This window comes from Sesamum indicum, unplaced genomic scaffold (genome assembly GCF_000512975.1).
Source record: "Sesamum indicum cultivar Zhongzhi No. 13 unplaced genomic scaffold, S_indicum_v1.0 scaffold00177, whole genome shotgun sequence".
Taxonomy (NCBI): Eukaryota; Viridiplantae; Streptophyta; class Magnoliopsida; order Lamiales; family Pedaliaceae; genus Sesamum; species Sesamum indicum.
The window spans coordinates 221,601-236,824 of record NW_011628077.1 but is presented as its reverse complement, the minus strand read 5'-3'; the positions used below and the strand labels follow the sequence as shown (position 1 = coordinate 236,824).

The 15,224-nt window shown below is 32.0% G+C and overlaps 2 protein-coding genes across 3 annotated transcripts; one reads left to right on the top strand and one right to left on the bottom strand.

Annotated features, from left to right (window-relative positions):
* The first annotated feature begins 275 nt into the window (after nucleotides 1-275).
* On the top strand, nucleotides 276-3,038 carry LOC105179610 (molybdopterin synthase sulfur carrier subunit). 2 transcript variants are annotated; one of them, XM_011103255.2, is made up of 2 exons: nucleotides 276-479; nucleotides 2,500-3,038. In XM_011103255.2, exon 2 carries the CDS (start codon nucleotides 2,506-2,508, stop codon nucleotides 2,821-2,823), a length of 318 nt encoding a protein of 105 aa, XP_011101557.1. In that variant the 5' UTR covers nucleotides 276-479; nucleotides 2,500-2,505; the 3' UTR covers nucleotides 2,824-3,038. The 2 variants fall into 2 exon arrangements, with proteins under 2 accessions (XP_011101557.1, XP_011101556.1); XM_011103254.2 differs by having other exon boundaries at nucleotides 277-479; nucleotides 2,495-3,025.
* Nucleotides 3,039-3,705: 667 nt separating this feature from the next.
* LOC105179609 (cytochrome P450 CYP82D47-like) lies at nucleotides 3,706-6,910 on the bottom strand. Its single transcript, XM_011103253.2, has 2 exons — nucleotides 5,919-6,910; nucleotides 3,706-4,499 (listed from the first exon to the last, which is right to left on the bottom strand). Exons 1-2 carry the CDS (start codon nucleotides 6,903-6,905, stop codon nucleotides 3,876-3,878), a joined length of 1,611 nt encoding a protein of 536 aa, XP_011101555.2. The 5' UTR covers nucleotides 6,906-6,910; the 3' UTR covers nucleotides 3,706-3,875.
* Nucleotides 6,911-15,224: the final 8,314 nt, after the last annotated feature.

Below are 15,224 nucleotides of genomic sequence, written 5' to 3'. Positions count from 1 at the left end.
GTTTTTTTAATATTTCTATGTTTTAGTTAAAACATATTATTAAAGTATATGGCTTTTTCCATTATTTTTAATTTAATAATACAATATTTCATTCATTTATTTAGATAGAATTTCACGAGCTACAGTCTACAGGGTGGAGTATCTTGCTTGTTTGACTCCATAGTTTATGGGTCAAAAGTGCAATATATCTTATTATACGGGACTAAAAATAAAAAATAAATAACAAGTGGACCCTGAAGTGCAACTTGCAAAATAAAATGATTTTCTCTGCAGCAATAAAGGGTTTTTTTTGGGGGATTTAGTTGGTTTCTAGTTTGTACATACATGTACAATTCCCCCAATTTCCCTTACCCAAATCCCTAATCTTCTCTTGCCATAGAAATCCAGCCAAAGACCACCAACAGTCGCTGCCGTCGCCTGATTCCCTACCTTCCCCCTTCTCCCTCTCCTTCGATTTCTCGCCTCACTCTCCCGCACATGTAAGTTCTGCTTTCTTTTGAATTTTGAATGAAAAAGAAAAGGATTATTTAGGGATAGATAGAAATTAGTTTACAGTAATATGCCCATCCATTTTAATTTTTCTGAATTATGTTGGTTTTTAGGAAATTATTGTTGATTTCATGAATTCTGGAGGAAATAAACGTTTTTATGAAGTATTAGGAATGTTGAGAATTTTGTTATTTTTTGCCTTCTATTTTTGGAACTTTGATTTTGTTTATTTTTTATGAATTTTGTTACTGTTAATTGTTAGCATGTTAATTTATATGAATTTTTCTGATTATGAATTTTTATTTCTACTTATTATGAGTTAACCTAGTTTAGTGAAATTAGTTTCAAACACTTTGACTTTAGGATTAAGTAATTTATGATTGGACTAATTAATAGTAGTTACTTAAAAACTAATCAAATTGATAATTACTTAATCCACAATACATTGAACTAAAAGTAAAGAAATGAGCATAATTAGTCTAAAAATACTCAAACAAAGTTTATTTTCATAAACTCGCATTTTTTAAGTAAAAAAATATAATGTTACACAAGAAGTGGGTTTGGATAATTGCAAATTTGGACATGAAAGAAACTGATCAGTTTTTCGAATCAGTCATTTTGGAGATGAAGAAAAATAAAGGATTCTTGGGAAATAGAAATTACTTTTTTTATTCCAGAGCCTAAGTTTCGTTGAATGATTTCTTACCTTTGTTTTTACCTGTGTGCGCGTGTTTCATTTGGTTTTTCCCTTTTGTCTTTTTTCCTTTATGTCAAGGGAAATTCCATCTCAATTTACTGGAAATTGACATTCAAAATGCCTCTTATGGAAATGTAATATTCAGGGATTTGATGAAAAGCTGATAGCTGAGAAACCATTGTTCTTTCTTCATTTATTCTTCAACAGCTATGTGCTGCAATCAATTCTTATGGATTGAGTTGAACTGACCAAAATGCTGTTGCAGATTAAAAATTATAATTATTTAGTTTTTTAAAAAAAATTATTTTTTTTATGACTAAATGGATAATCTTTTCATAATTTTTAAAAAATTTTCATCTATCCCAGTTGATTTTTTATAAGTTTTTATTTTAAAAAATAAAAAAATATAGTAAGGACAAAGTTGGCAGTTTCATACCTCCATCCAAGGATTACATAAAATCAGGGGGTATTTGTAATTTTTCAAACAATAAGGGGATTCGTAATTATGCCAAATCTCAGGGGAGGTGGTTGTAATTACCCTAGATATAATTTTATATGGCAATGAGTTTGTTTATTTTGTTGCTGTTATTTTGAAAAATTCCACTCAACTGATCATCTTTCTAGTGCAGAAGAATGTAATTATGCTGTCAAGTTTTAGCTGTTATTTATCTTGAAATTTTGACCTTTGAACTCGTCATATAGCATCAACCAACTAGTTAAGGATGGCGGGACATGTTCCTCTTCTGGTGGCTATAGATTTGCCTCACTATTGTTCTGAATAAATGTCCCAAATTTTGTATGTTCTTAAAGCTAACCATATTGATTCCCATAGTTCACTTATTGAGACTTTCTTGCTCTTCATGTGGTTATTGTTCGATTTCAAACTGAATGGTTAACCCATTTCAGTTTGCATTTTACCATGATATTTGCTTCTATAGTGGTGTGGAGGTATGTGTTTCTCCTGTTTTTCTTTTCTCCTAAAAGTGTGTCATACTCCTATTAAACCTGCACCTTGTGATAATTGGTGACTTTTCTCTTTCCTCCACGATATCCTTTAGACATGGCTTTACTTTTGATGATTCCTCTACCAAATTATTTGATATCAAACTTAACCAAATTTTTTTTTTCTAAATCCCCCCTTAGCCACTTTTGTATGTACCACCTGGCATCATTGTTGTCCCATCTTTCGTAGTCTTTTAAATCATGTTAACAGTCGCAACCCTTTCTTTCCAACAAAACTGTAATTCATAGAGAATTATCCTGCAAAAGATTGCCCCTGGGAAGTAATATACGGTTGGTATTTGGCAGGGTAGACTAGAATGTACACTGAGGAGCGTTCAGATATATCTGGAAAGATGGACAATAGAAAGGAGGAAAAGGAAGACATATCTGTTCAAATAAAGGTCTTGTTCTTTGCTCGAGCAAGAGATCTAACTGGAATGACAGACACGATGTTGGAAGTTTCACCAGGTACTACTGCTCATGATTGCTTGAATAAGCTTATTATCAAATTTCCAGGCCTTGAAGAGATCCGTAACTGTATGGTACTTGCTCTAAATGAGGAATACACCCCGGAGTCAGCTGTTGTTAAAGATAGAGATGAATTGGCTATCATACCTCCTATAAGCGGAGGGTAATACACTTCTAACCATGTTTAAGTAATCGAAATGTGAAAACATTGGGTGATCTTTATTTTCTTGAATACTTTTTTGAGCAATCCTGCAAGTGTATTATAGATAACAAATAAAATCTGCAATGAGACATGTGCCCAAGTGATGAAGTAAAATGCTGTACCAACAGATTTGAAAATCAAGAATATTTCGTGGATTCTATATCTTACATTTTTTGTACAGTTTTTGTCTACTCTTTACCAAAATGTATCTTATTCAAGAAAGGGATAATTACATTTATACCCTTGACCAATAATTTATTTACACAAATCATTGTCGTCCTTTCCAAAATTATACATACATCCATCCATCAGAAACTTCAACATCATTTACATAAACCATCCTTATGTACATAGATGGTTTGTGTACATAGATCTTGGAGTTAAATGTAATTATCCCTTCAAGGAAAAATCATCAAACTTGTGCTGATGGTACTTATCAAGGGAATTAAGTGCATAAATGCAAATGAAGGGGGTACTCTTTCAGCTTGTGTTTATGCTAACTGGCCCTGCAAATTGTATACATGTTGCTGCAATGTACTGATTGTCCAGGTTTCACTCACACTTTGATCTTCTTTTCAAGCCTTGTAAGCCAATTGATTTATATTTGTGATGGAGTAAAACATCATCCCTTGATACGAGGACCAACATGTCATACCAGTAATGCTTGCTACAATGGGGCATGCATGACATGACTTTTGGATACACAGCCAAAGAAAAGAAAAACTTTTAATATTGAAGGAAGAAGGAAACTAATACATACAGGGGTTCTAGGATCACTACATTTGATGAAACAAAATAAAATTTAACGGTATAAAACGACGTATACAAGTCACATGCAAATCAAAACTTCCAAAACAAGATCAGAAGCCATCATATATAACTAGTACTTGTATTATTAATCGAAGCATAGATCATAGCTCCCATTACATACTAGATCTGGTCAAATTCATGCATAAACAAGAGTATTTCCAAGCTTCATGGAAAATCTCATATTCCCGATGATCTCCTGGAAAATCTTTATTCGTAGAGCTGAGAAGGCAGTCTAGGAGTAACGAGAACTTCCAATGGATTTTTCCTGGGCATAGTAATCCCAATCCCTTCAGCCATGTCAACTGCCTCGTTTCCCTCCGTGGCAAAATCAAAACCCTGTATCAGACGGGCAACCGTCAAGCTAGTCACTTGCATCGCAAATGTGGTTCCGGGGCAGGATCTCCTTCCCGTCCCGAAGGGAATGTACTCATATTGCTGCCCCATGACATCTACTTGTGTATGGCCCGTCAAGAACCTCTCCGGCATAAACCTGTTGGGCTCCGGCCAGAACCGAGCATCGTGGTGCAGCTTCCATATATTAACAAACAAGAGGGTTCCCTTGGGAATGAGATAGTTGCTGAGGTGGCAGTCCTCGACGGCCTGGTGCGGTATTGATAAGGGGAGAGGAGGGTAGAGGCGTAGGGATTCTTTGATAATTGCCTGGAGATAGGGTAAGTTGTTGATGTCGGATTCTTGGACCCATCTCTGGTTGCCAACTTTGTCATCGATCTCTTGGCGGGCAAGATTCATGGCATGCTTGTTGTTGACTAGGAGGGAGAGGACCCATGTCAGGTGGACAGATGTTGTGTCGAAGCCCCCTAAGATGACATTCTGCGTTATTCATATTTTAGCAAACAGATATTATCATCAGGGAAACTTTACATGCAAAATGATGAAGCGATCGTGAGAGGACAAATATTCATCAAAAACACTTTAATGATGATATTTACTATATATATATATATATATATAAATAATATGGGAAAGTTTGCAATTTCAGTCCTATAAATACAATGGTATTAATTTTGGTCATGTTCGAATTTATTTTGATATTTTTATCCTATAATTTTACAAATACAGCAAATTAAGAACAAAAATAGTTGAAAAATACACCTAACCAGCTTAATAAAATGAATTTTTCCGATCATTTTAACAAATTTCGACCCACATTTTAGCCATTCAACCACATGTGATAGTTTCGTCTGGAATCATAGATATAAAACTGTGAAGAAATCAGACCGTAGCTTTGTTAATGCACACGGAGAAAGATACAAAAGTCTACACAGCTTGTGATAGTTTTCGTTCCACGTAATGCTTCTTCCTATTCTATGGCCACGAAAAAGTAAAAACTAGGTGGTCCAAAGGTTGCAAGTCGACTTTATTGTAGATCAATTGAATTCAAAATTTTAAACTATATATATAGACAATGAATAATATCTAGGGATAGGTATATTTATATAAATTATTCATGTCTTTTGCGTAATTAGAAAATTCACTCTAACTAGCAATAAAAAAATAGGAGTAATTTGTGTAAATGTTCTCGACATTTTTTAGGGTGTGTGTAATTTTTCAAAATGTAAGGATGGTTTATGTAAATAATATTGATGTTTTTTATAAATGTATGTGTAATTTGAAAAGTATGGATAGTTTATATAAATAGACTATAAAAAGATTAAAAAATGAAATATCTTTACATATATATATATCATGGAACTAATATTTACATGTCACCACTTTACATTCATTTTTCAATCCCAAAATTATCAATTTTGATCTTGTAAGTATTTGAGGTGGCAATTAGTGGATTCTCTGTCATATAATTTTAAAAATTTCGCACATTAAGGACACAAAAAAGCGAAAGTACTCGTCAAAATGGCCTAAAAAATACACCCAATTAAGCTCGGCAAGCATATTTTTTAAGCCATTTCAGCAAATTTCGATATTACTTTTGTCGGTGAATCTCCAAAAAATTTTAAAATTACTTTACAAAATTCTCGAATGAATCCATACAAAGCTAAAATTGCTAACCCGCTCCTTACAAGACCAAAATTTGGAGGCTAGCTAAAGAATAGAGTTGGAGAAGTAAAATTGTAAACTGCGTCATTTAGGGATCAAAAGCTAGTAAATTGGATCAATTTAAAGACCATAAACGTTGGTAGTTATCCCTGATTATACCTACTTTATCATCATGCAATTGATAAGTATAAATTGCCACCTAAAATAAAATTGAAATATTCGTATAAAACTCACCAGAACAGTTGCTTTTATAATTGTTAGCTTGGGAATGGCGAACTTGTCATCAATGGTGGAAAGCATCGCATCAATGAAGTCTTGCTCCTCTGTGCAGCCTTCCCCTTTCCCTCTTCTCTTCATGTGTTCTTCAACCCACTTCTCAATGATGACGTCCAGTTCCTTGGAAACCCTTTTCATGCTCTTGATATGCCCCTTTGGGTCTATCCATCTCAAAAATGGAATTGGGATCACATCAGACGGCACAAACTCCCCCGACAGCACTGTGAACTCTCTGATGAGCTTCCTGAAACTCTCCACCTCCGCCGCGCCCTTTCCATACCGTTTCCCGGCTATCGTCTTCACTATTATGTTTAGTGTCATCTTCTCCACCCAGCTACTCATCACTACTTTTGAGGGCAGTGGTTGCTGCCCTCTTGTTTTAGTCGTCGTCTCCAGATATAGCTCTCCGATGCTCGTTGCAATCTCCGTCACTCGCAGATTCCTCATCGCCTCAAGCCTCCGGGCCGACAGCACTTCCGAGGAGACCAGCTTCCGCATCTCACGCCAGTACGGGCCGTTGCTGAACCCGAACGATGCATGGTCATACACGAGATGCTCGCCGGCACTAGTTATAGGCCTGTTGGCGAAGGATTTGTCGTTTCTGGTGAAGCACTCGAAGACGGCCTCCCGGCTGCTGACGACGACCGCTCGTTGCGCGCCGAACCAGAGAGTGAAGACGGGGCCATACTTGTCAGCAAGCTCGGCAAGAGTGTGAGCAATATTCAACTCGGGGTCGAGGAGATGGAGGTGGCCTATGATAGGCCAAGCACCGGACGGCTGTGGCGGAGACTGAGCGCCCTTCCGAGGGTATCTTCTCCACAGATTGTAGAGCAAGACTATGATGAATAGGAGTGCAGAAAGGGTTGCTCCCATATCTGCTCCAAAGACTGCCATTTTGATGAGAAGAGGCTGCTGCAATGGCAATTGGCAAGGTATTAAAGACATGCCCTTGTATTTATGTACAACCCAATGACTGACGTGGTTCCATATACTTCCACTCAATTTACTTGTAAACTGAATCAGCAATAATGCAGTTAAATGCTACAATATAACTTACGACTGACACTTCTATTTCTGTGTACAACTCAGAATAATAATTTAAATACTACATTTAATCCAATCTTTTTTTTTAAAAAAAGGCCAATTTCACATGTGCTCAACATATATATTTTTTTTATAGAAATTTGACCAAATGTTTTAGTTTTTTTCCCCACATTATTGTCCTCAATTGCAAATTTAATTTAAAATTAAAGTTTGAAACATTTGGAAGTTTTATATTTTTTATTTTTGGAAGGAACAAAAGGTAGTAGTTCCCTAGAAATGAACCATACCAAACAAATGGCAACGAATGCTATCAGCTATGGCCTATGAGCCCAAGCTAACATACATTCTATGCCTCTCAACATTTATTGTTGCCTAAATTTTAAAAATAATTATTATTAATTACGATTACGTAAAATCCAAATTAAAAAGTTAATTTTTCCACTATAGAAAAAATTATTGCCACAGCAAATGACTATGGTAAAATAATTCATTATGGGTTTTACTCATAACAAATGATTTAGTCACTTTCATAAAAATCACGCGGACTACCATTATGCTGATGTGATTAATGTCTAGCTGCTATGAATATATATTATTAATTATGATAATCGATTATTATAAAATATTATATTTCCTGTAGTAATTTCTATACGCACTGATAAAATTGTATATTAATTATAATAATTAATTATTATTAAATATTATATTTTTTATAGTAATTTCTGTATGCACTGATAGAATTGTATACTAATTATGATAATTAATTATTATTTAATATTATATTTTTTATAGTAATTTCCGTATGCACTGGTAGAATTGTATAGTAATTATGATAATTAATTATTATTAAATATCATATTTCTTGTAATAATTTCTGTACACAGTGACAAAATTGTATATTAATTATGATAATTAATTATAATTAAATATTATATTTCTTGTAAAGTAATTTCCGTACACACTGACAAACTGTATTTTTAGTCGTAAGGATGGAGAGGTGACATTTTCAAGGCAACCACATTATGGAGTGACAAAAAGTCCCTCAAACAATTGTTAAAGTGAGGAACTTTCCAAATTGGATGTTGAAATGATAGCACCCAGTCCAGCTCGACCATTTTTTCGAACTCGAACTCGACAATGTATTCTCTCGAGCTCCAGTTTTTGAGCTTGCCAGCTCGAGCTCGATTTACCCTGTTTTGATTTATGAGTTTGATATTATTATTATTATTATTTTAAATCATGATATAGAATCAAAAAAATTTACATAGATATAGTTAATTATGTTCACAATCTGTAAAATTTATATATTTATAAATGTTAGTATAACATTGATGTAACTATTGTCTTACATTGTTGAATAAAATGAGTTAATCGGACCATGAAAATTCATATCAAACCGTTAGATATGATCAAACTTACAGAAAAATACTTTTGGTAAAGTTTTAGAGTTATTGGATATACGGATGTCGAGATATCGTACTCAAAACATAAGAGTAATCATTCAAGACGGTGTATCATTGAATCAGATCATGTGATTTTAAATCATACCGTCTGATATGATCTAATGGACACTATCTTGTATATATTTAAATTTCGTATGAATCAGGTGGTCGAATTTTAAGATTTCGTACTTATTGATTAAATTTTTTAATTTCATTATATATATAAAAAAATAATAATTAGAAATTGTTCAACCATCATCACCATCATCATCATCATTCTTCTTCTTCTTCTTATTATTATTATTAGATTAATTCATAGAAATTACTAAATTTTGACATAAATTTATAAATAATAAAAAATCATAAGAGGATTACTTGTCAATTTAAAAAATGTATAATGTAATACAAATATATATTAAAATATAACATAAAGATATTATAATAATTTTAATTATAAAAAATATTATAATTTACTAAGTTGTTGATTAAATTTATTTTTATATAAAGATCAAATGTATAAATAAAGTACCATAATTTATTATTATCCAAAATAAAATATATGATATTGATTAATAATTATAATATATGATCAATTTAGATTATAAAACTGATCAAATATTAAATATAAAATTAAATATATAAAGAATTAAAAAATAAAAAATATTCACCAGGCTCGCGAGCTGGTGAACACCTAAAACTGAGCTTGAGCTCGAACTCAAAATTGAGCCGGTTCGACTCATCTACCACCCCTAGATAACTCCAACACCTATCAGCTTTTATGTCGCAAAAATCAAAAAGCAAAATGAAATTTCAACTCTTAAAAAAAGTATCAAATAGGTCCGTTTTACTCTTAGTCCAAATTGCCATAGAAATATAATAGATTTAAAGATCAAAATATTGGTGTGCATTTTAATTTAGTAAGTACATTGCAAAATTATGAATATAATGTAAAAAAAAAATGGTAAATAGTAAATATAAAAGAAATTAATATAACATAATAAATATTAATAATAATACACTGTAATAAAAATATGAGAAGTAGTTATAGCAAGAACCGCTTGTGAAAATTCATAACACCACTCAAATTATATTTATACATAAATGAATATAATTACGAGTCATTGAATACTCATATAGGCTCTGAAGGTGATCGCTCCTGCTATTCATCATGAATATCATTATTCCACAGTAGGACAAAATAGTAATAACGTTGTGTCACTTAGCTCCATAGTACTCTTAAACCCTACTCGTACCGTATTCATTTGTCTATAGATCAACGAATATATTTTACTCAAATTTATCGTAATTATGTCAAAATTCAAGGGAGGTCTTTGTAATTTGCCCTATTCTTTATTGAGTATTTCTATAAATTTTACTTCTGAATATATAGACGAGATAGTTGTAATTACAATTATAACTTTGAACGAGTATATTTATAATTTTAGAAATAACATGAAACGTTTGAGTAATGTAACTTAAATTCATAATAAGAAACTGGGTGGCATCACATCACAATAAGGCCCGTGCAGAGTACGAGGGTCCATGTCCACAGCTGGCTGTATCAATATGATAACCTGTTCACCATCAAATCCTACAGCAGGTTACCATTAGCCTCTCAATTCAACAACCTCCTCCCCATTTGGTAGGTACATTACTTCGAATTTAGCTGGCATAACTGACATTCAATTAAATGTCATAAATGGGTGGCTTCAATTTAAATCGGTTTATTTTCTAATAAATCGGGTTCGAAAATGAGTTCAAATGGGTTCGAAATCTCAGTTCAATTTCATTGTATAAAATGAACACACCTAAGGAACGATAATTTACTACTTACCAGAACTAGAGTGCTATTATGCTTTATTTATAAGAAAATAAAAATAAATTGAAGCCAAATGAAAAAAAAAGGGACTCGTCCGAGGATGGGGAATCGATTTGTGGTGGTCTCCAACGATGGATAGATCGGTCGTGCGTGAGTCGAGAAGAGAAAGAAAACAATTCTAAATTGAGGGGTTGGCGATGGTGGGAGGCGGAGAAGGCAGGGGGTTGGCCATGGGTGAGGGAGGGGGCTGAGCTGGTGGAGGCGAGGGCGAGGTTGAGGGCTAGCGCCGATGGGTGGCGGGAAAGGGAGGAAACTAGGCTGCTTCGAGGGTGGTGCAGCTATAGAGTTGGGCAGTGGAAAGGGACAAGGTCTATTTTTCTGTTTTTTTCTAACTTTTTTGATTTTTTTTATTTTTAATTAATAATAAAATTTTAATATAATTTATTACTAAATTACAATTTCTTAAATACTTATTAAATAAAAATTATTTTAATTTGACTTTGCCACATCATCATCCACGTAGGATGCTAACTACGTAAATGAGATCTGTTTTAGAGTCGGAACCCTAAGCTCCAATTTGATTTTGTAATTTTTTTATCACTTTTGACCCGAAAGGACTAAAATTGCAATAAAGTTGAAAAATAAAGCACTAGGACTAAAATTGCAATAAAGTTAAAACATAAAGCACTAAAAATGCAATAAAATTAAAACATAAAGGACTAAAAAATTCCAAGTCCCATAGGTACGGGATCAGTTTTGCCACCCTCCATACATACATGACTAATTTTACAATTTTGCCTAATGAAAATGTAGGAAATGATTATCACCTAACCGCGGCGGCAAGGATATAAATTTTTCTTAGCTTTATCAAATTTTATTTAATTAGGTGATAAATAAAAATATTCAATTTACAAAAAAAAATTAATTGTTATAATAATCATTATAAATTAAATAAATACAATAATATAAGTAAAATTAATTTTTATTAATTATTATTCCGATAATGAGTGACGGGTTGAAATTTATAAGCAAGAGAAATTTTGGTACGAATTATAATATTGTGTTGAGAAAATTACAAAATAGCAAATTTTTCTTTCTGCTAAGTAAAAATCGTGTGGTTTTAACTAGTGAAAAAAGACTAAAAATGAAAATATCGTAAAAATTAATTATGAAGAAATTTATATAAATTTTGGTTATTATTTTTTTTAATAGGCAAGACAAATTCAATTTCTTAACTTTATACACTAATAGACTCTAGCCACCAAACTTTGTCGGTGGCTATAACTCGACAGAACTCGACTTCGCCCCTGGCTAACGGCGTCACTTCTCTAAACAAAGATATAAGTATCCTATATGCAAAATCAATGCGCGCGTGCACACACACAAAGCATTTTAGAGTTGTATCGTCTAGTAGAGGGAAGCATTTAATTCTTTAAATTAAATTAATAAATATAATTCTTTATTTAATTAATTAATTTCTTAAATATAATTTCTACTATTTAATTAGTAAATTTAATTATTTATAAAAGATTAGTTATACTTAGACCCCTCTAAAAATTTGAAATTGCACTTTTCTCTAAAAAAGTTTTTGAATTACACTTATGTCCCTTTTAAAATTTATTGTTTATACTCGACCCCCTTTTCTTAGGGTTTGGACGAAAAATATTGACCTTAGTAAAAAAAAAGTTGCATAAATTTTCAATTACCCCTTATTTAATATTTTCATTCAATAAGTTTGTAATTATGAAGAGAAAAATGTAATGATGTTAACCTTACTCTATCAATATATATTAAATTTATAAGTAGAAAAATATATATGAGAATGTTCAATGAAGGGCAAAATTAAAAATTTATATAATTTTTTTTTTGGCCTTACATCTGCATTTTCCATCCAATCCCTAATAGAAAGGAATCAAGTGTAAATCGAGAATTTTCAAAGGAGGTGGATGTGTAATTTCAAATGCCTTGGAAAAAAAGTATGTCCCAGAAATTATTATTATTTTTTTTTACAGAAAAGACCGCACAACATAAAACTCCAAAAATAAAACCATTTTTTTTTTTATACAGAAACCACAACACAAACAATCATTCATCTGTTTACAAATTTATCAAAAGCATTACATTTTAATGAGGAAGATCGAAACACTAACCGTATTTCTTGTACTTAGGGTCTGGGAAGTCAACGAGCACTTAGTGCCTCAAGCTCATCTTCCTTAAGTCGCGCCTTTGCACCAAAACCTGTTGCTCTTCAGAATATCTCCAAAAAGATCATGATTTTGTTTCGAATGCTTTGTGGATTTAGGATTTTATGTTTTTGATTTGGGAAAAATGGAACTGAAGGATATTTTTTTGGTCTGAAATGAAGTGACTAGCCCCATCTGACCCTACCCTGTTCAATTAGCCTTTAGCTAATGGCACGTGAAACGTTTCCGTTAATATTTAAAGGAACAAGACTAATTCTATTAAAAAATTAAATTTTGGGACCAAAAGTGTTGAGCCCGTAAAGCTCGGGACAAAAAATGAGAATGGTCCTATCTAGTGGGACTAAAAGTGAGATCTTGCCATATATATATATATATATATAGAGAGAGAGAGAGAGAGAGAGAGAGAGATGTATATACTTGGTTGTATAAAATATCCTTAAATATTGGTTATTTATCTAGATTATCTTGTTGTTTTGTGGAGTTATCATTATATGCTTATTTGTGCTTTATGGTGCAAGGAAAATGGATATATATATCTATATATTTGATATATATGCACTTGTGTTGTGTACATGATTGTCAATTGTTGGTTGTTTATCTGGATTACCTTGTTGGTCGGTGGAATATGCTTACATGTGGATATGGTGTAAGGAAGATGAATGAATGACTGCACATTTCTATACTATTTTATTGTGGAGTGAAATTGAATGGTGAAGCCTGTTTTTTTTTATCTGTTGAATGGTGAAGTTATTGCTAGAAATATTGTCAATTAAGATAAAAGATCACTTACCTAACTAGGGCATACTGCAATGGCTTATGATCATAATCGATGACGAGTTGTGTGTTGTTAATCAACAGTGGAGATGATGTGACATTGTACAAGTTGTGCGTTGTATGATATGATTGATCATGTGACATTCATACGAGTTGCGTGTTGTGTAAAAAATAAATAAAAAAAAGATGAGATTATGATAGCCGACAAAGACCATTGAGTGATTCACTCTAGCGTGCGTAAGCAGGGCCATAAGAAAATAAATAATAACTTCATGTGTATTATGCGATGCACTAATTTATGATCGTAATTTGTTGGTTGATGTTATTGCCTGAGATTTGTCTTGTTATTTGTGTGTGTGTGTAAGCTAATTAGTTATATTTATTGAGTAAGCAACTTATTCTTTATCATATATTTTGTAGGAGATAATTCATAGTGATTAGCCAAATTGAATCATAAGTCGTGTCACCAATCTTATTAAGTGGCCAGCAGAGTCAACTTGAGTTGGGAGTTTTAGCAACATAACTACAAAGATATTATATTTTGACTCAAATTGTATTTTGAAATTTGTTATAACTCGAAGCTTCACTTTTCTCTTTTCTTTATGTTCATAAGTGTTATCCATATTCAAAATACTTATTTACCCATTTTACAAATCCGATGCTTTCAAGTGAATCGATAAATTTTACCCATTTGACCCATACATACAGGTATTTTAGGGTATAAGCCCTACCCATATTCAAAATACTTATTTTAATTTTCAGATTTGAGACTAACATAAAATTATTGTGTCAGAATCTAGGTATTAATTAATGTAATGGGCTTGAGTCAAAATATTACCCACCCATTAACAAATCTAAGTAAATCCAAATCAATCCAACCCAAAATTAGATGGATTGGGGGATTTCAAATCGTACTGCCACCACGACCTCCAATTAATAGCGTATAAGTATCTCCAAAATCACACATGGCGTGCACAAAGATAATCTTCCTTGACGAGTTTGTAGGGTACCATTCTCACTTTCCATCACTACAAAAAATAATAAGATTAGTGATAAAAAGAACTAAGTGATAATTTTAATATTATCATTAATTATGTATTTAATAACAAGAATTTTTATCATCACATTAATGAATTTTATAGTTTTAATAGCAACTATTATTTCACAAAATTTATTAAGAACAAGAATTAGCGACAAAAAAATATTCTAAAATTGTCACAAAAAATAATCAGTGATACATATCACTATAAATGGATCACTAATTATTATAGTGATAACCCTACGTATAATATTTATCATTAACAAATATATAATGTTGTTATTATCACTTAATATATAATTTTTAAAATAATTATAAATTATCATTCATTTTTTGTCATAAATATTATACTATAAATAATGCCCTATGCAGTGCCAAATTTGCATTTATGGTGTAGTCATTTTATGCACAATTTTAATGGATCCTCTTCTTCATGAGGTTTCCCGTGCAAATGGGCCCCATACATGTGGGAGAATGTGCTCCTGACACTGTTTTAAAAATTCAAAAATATTAATAAAATAAAACTTATTAAATACTTTTTTTTTTTTCGTTAGAAGGTACTAAAAATTTAAATGGGAAACTATGAGCAAAATCAAATGTTAACTAATACATGTCCAAAATAAATGTTTTTCAAGAATATTTTAAAAGTCTAATCTATAATTGACGAGGACGATACACTTTAGGGGTGTAAAATATATTTAACCTAAAAATAAATAACATGTTTAGTTCAAGTGTCGTTGAAAAATGCTAATTTCGTTTGAAATCAGCACATATTACGCACGTGACTTCATTAGTTCGGAAGTTGTTAATTTTTTGATTAGTTTTATTGATGTGGCATTTTGACTCTGATGACATTTGGACTAATTGTGCTAATTTTTTGTTTCCTTAAACTATAGTTCTTAATTGAAAATTTGAGAGTTGAGAGGACTAAAAATGCAACCT

Coding starts and splice junctions, on each gene's coding strand:
- LOC105179610 (XM_011103255.2), top strand. CDS start 2,506: ATGTACACTGAGGAGCGTTCAGATATATCTGGAAAGATGGACAATAGA.
- LOC105179609 (XM_011103253.2), bottom strand. CDS start 6,905: ATGTCTTTAATACCTTGCCAATTGCCATTGCAGCAGCCTCTTCTCATC. Junction 4,500..5,918: donor TTATAAAAGCAACTGTTCTG/GTGAGTTTTATA, acceptor TGAATAACGCAG/AATGTCATCTTAGGGGGCTT.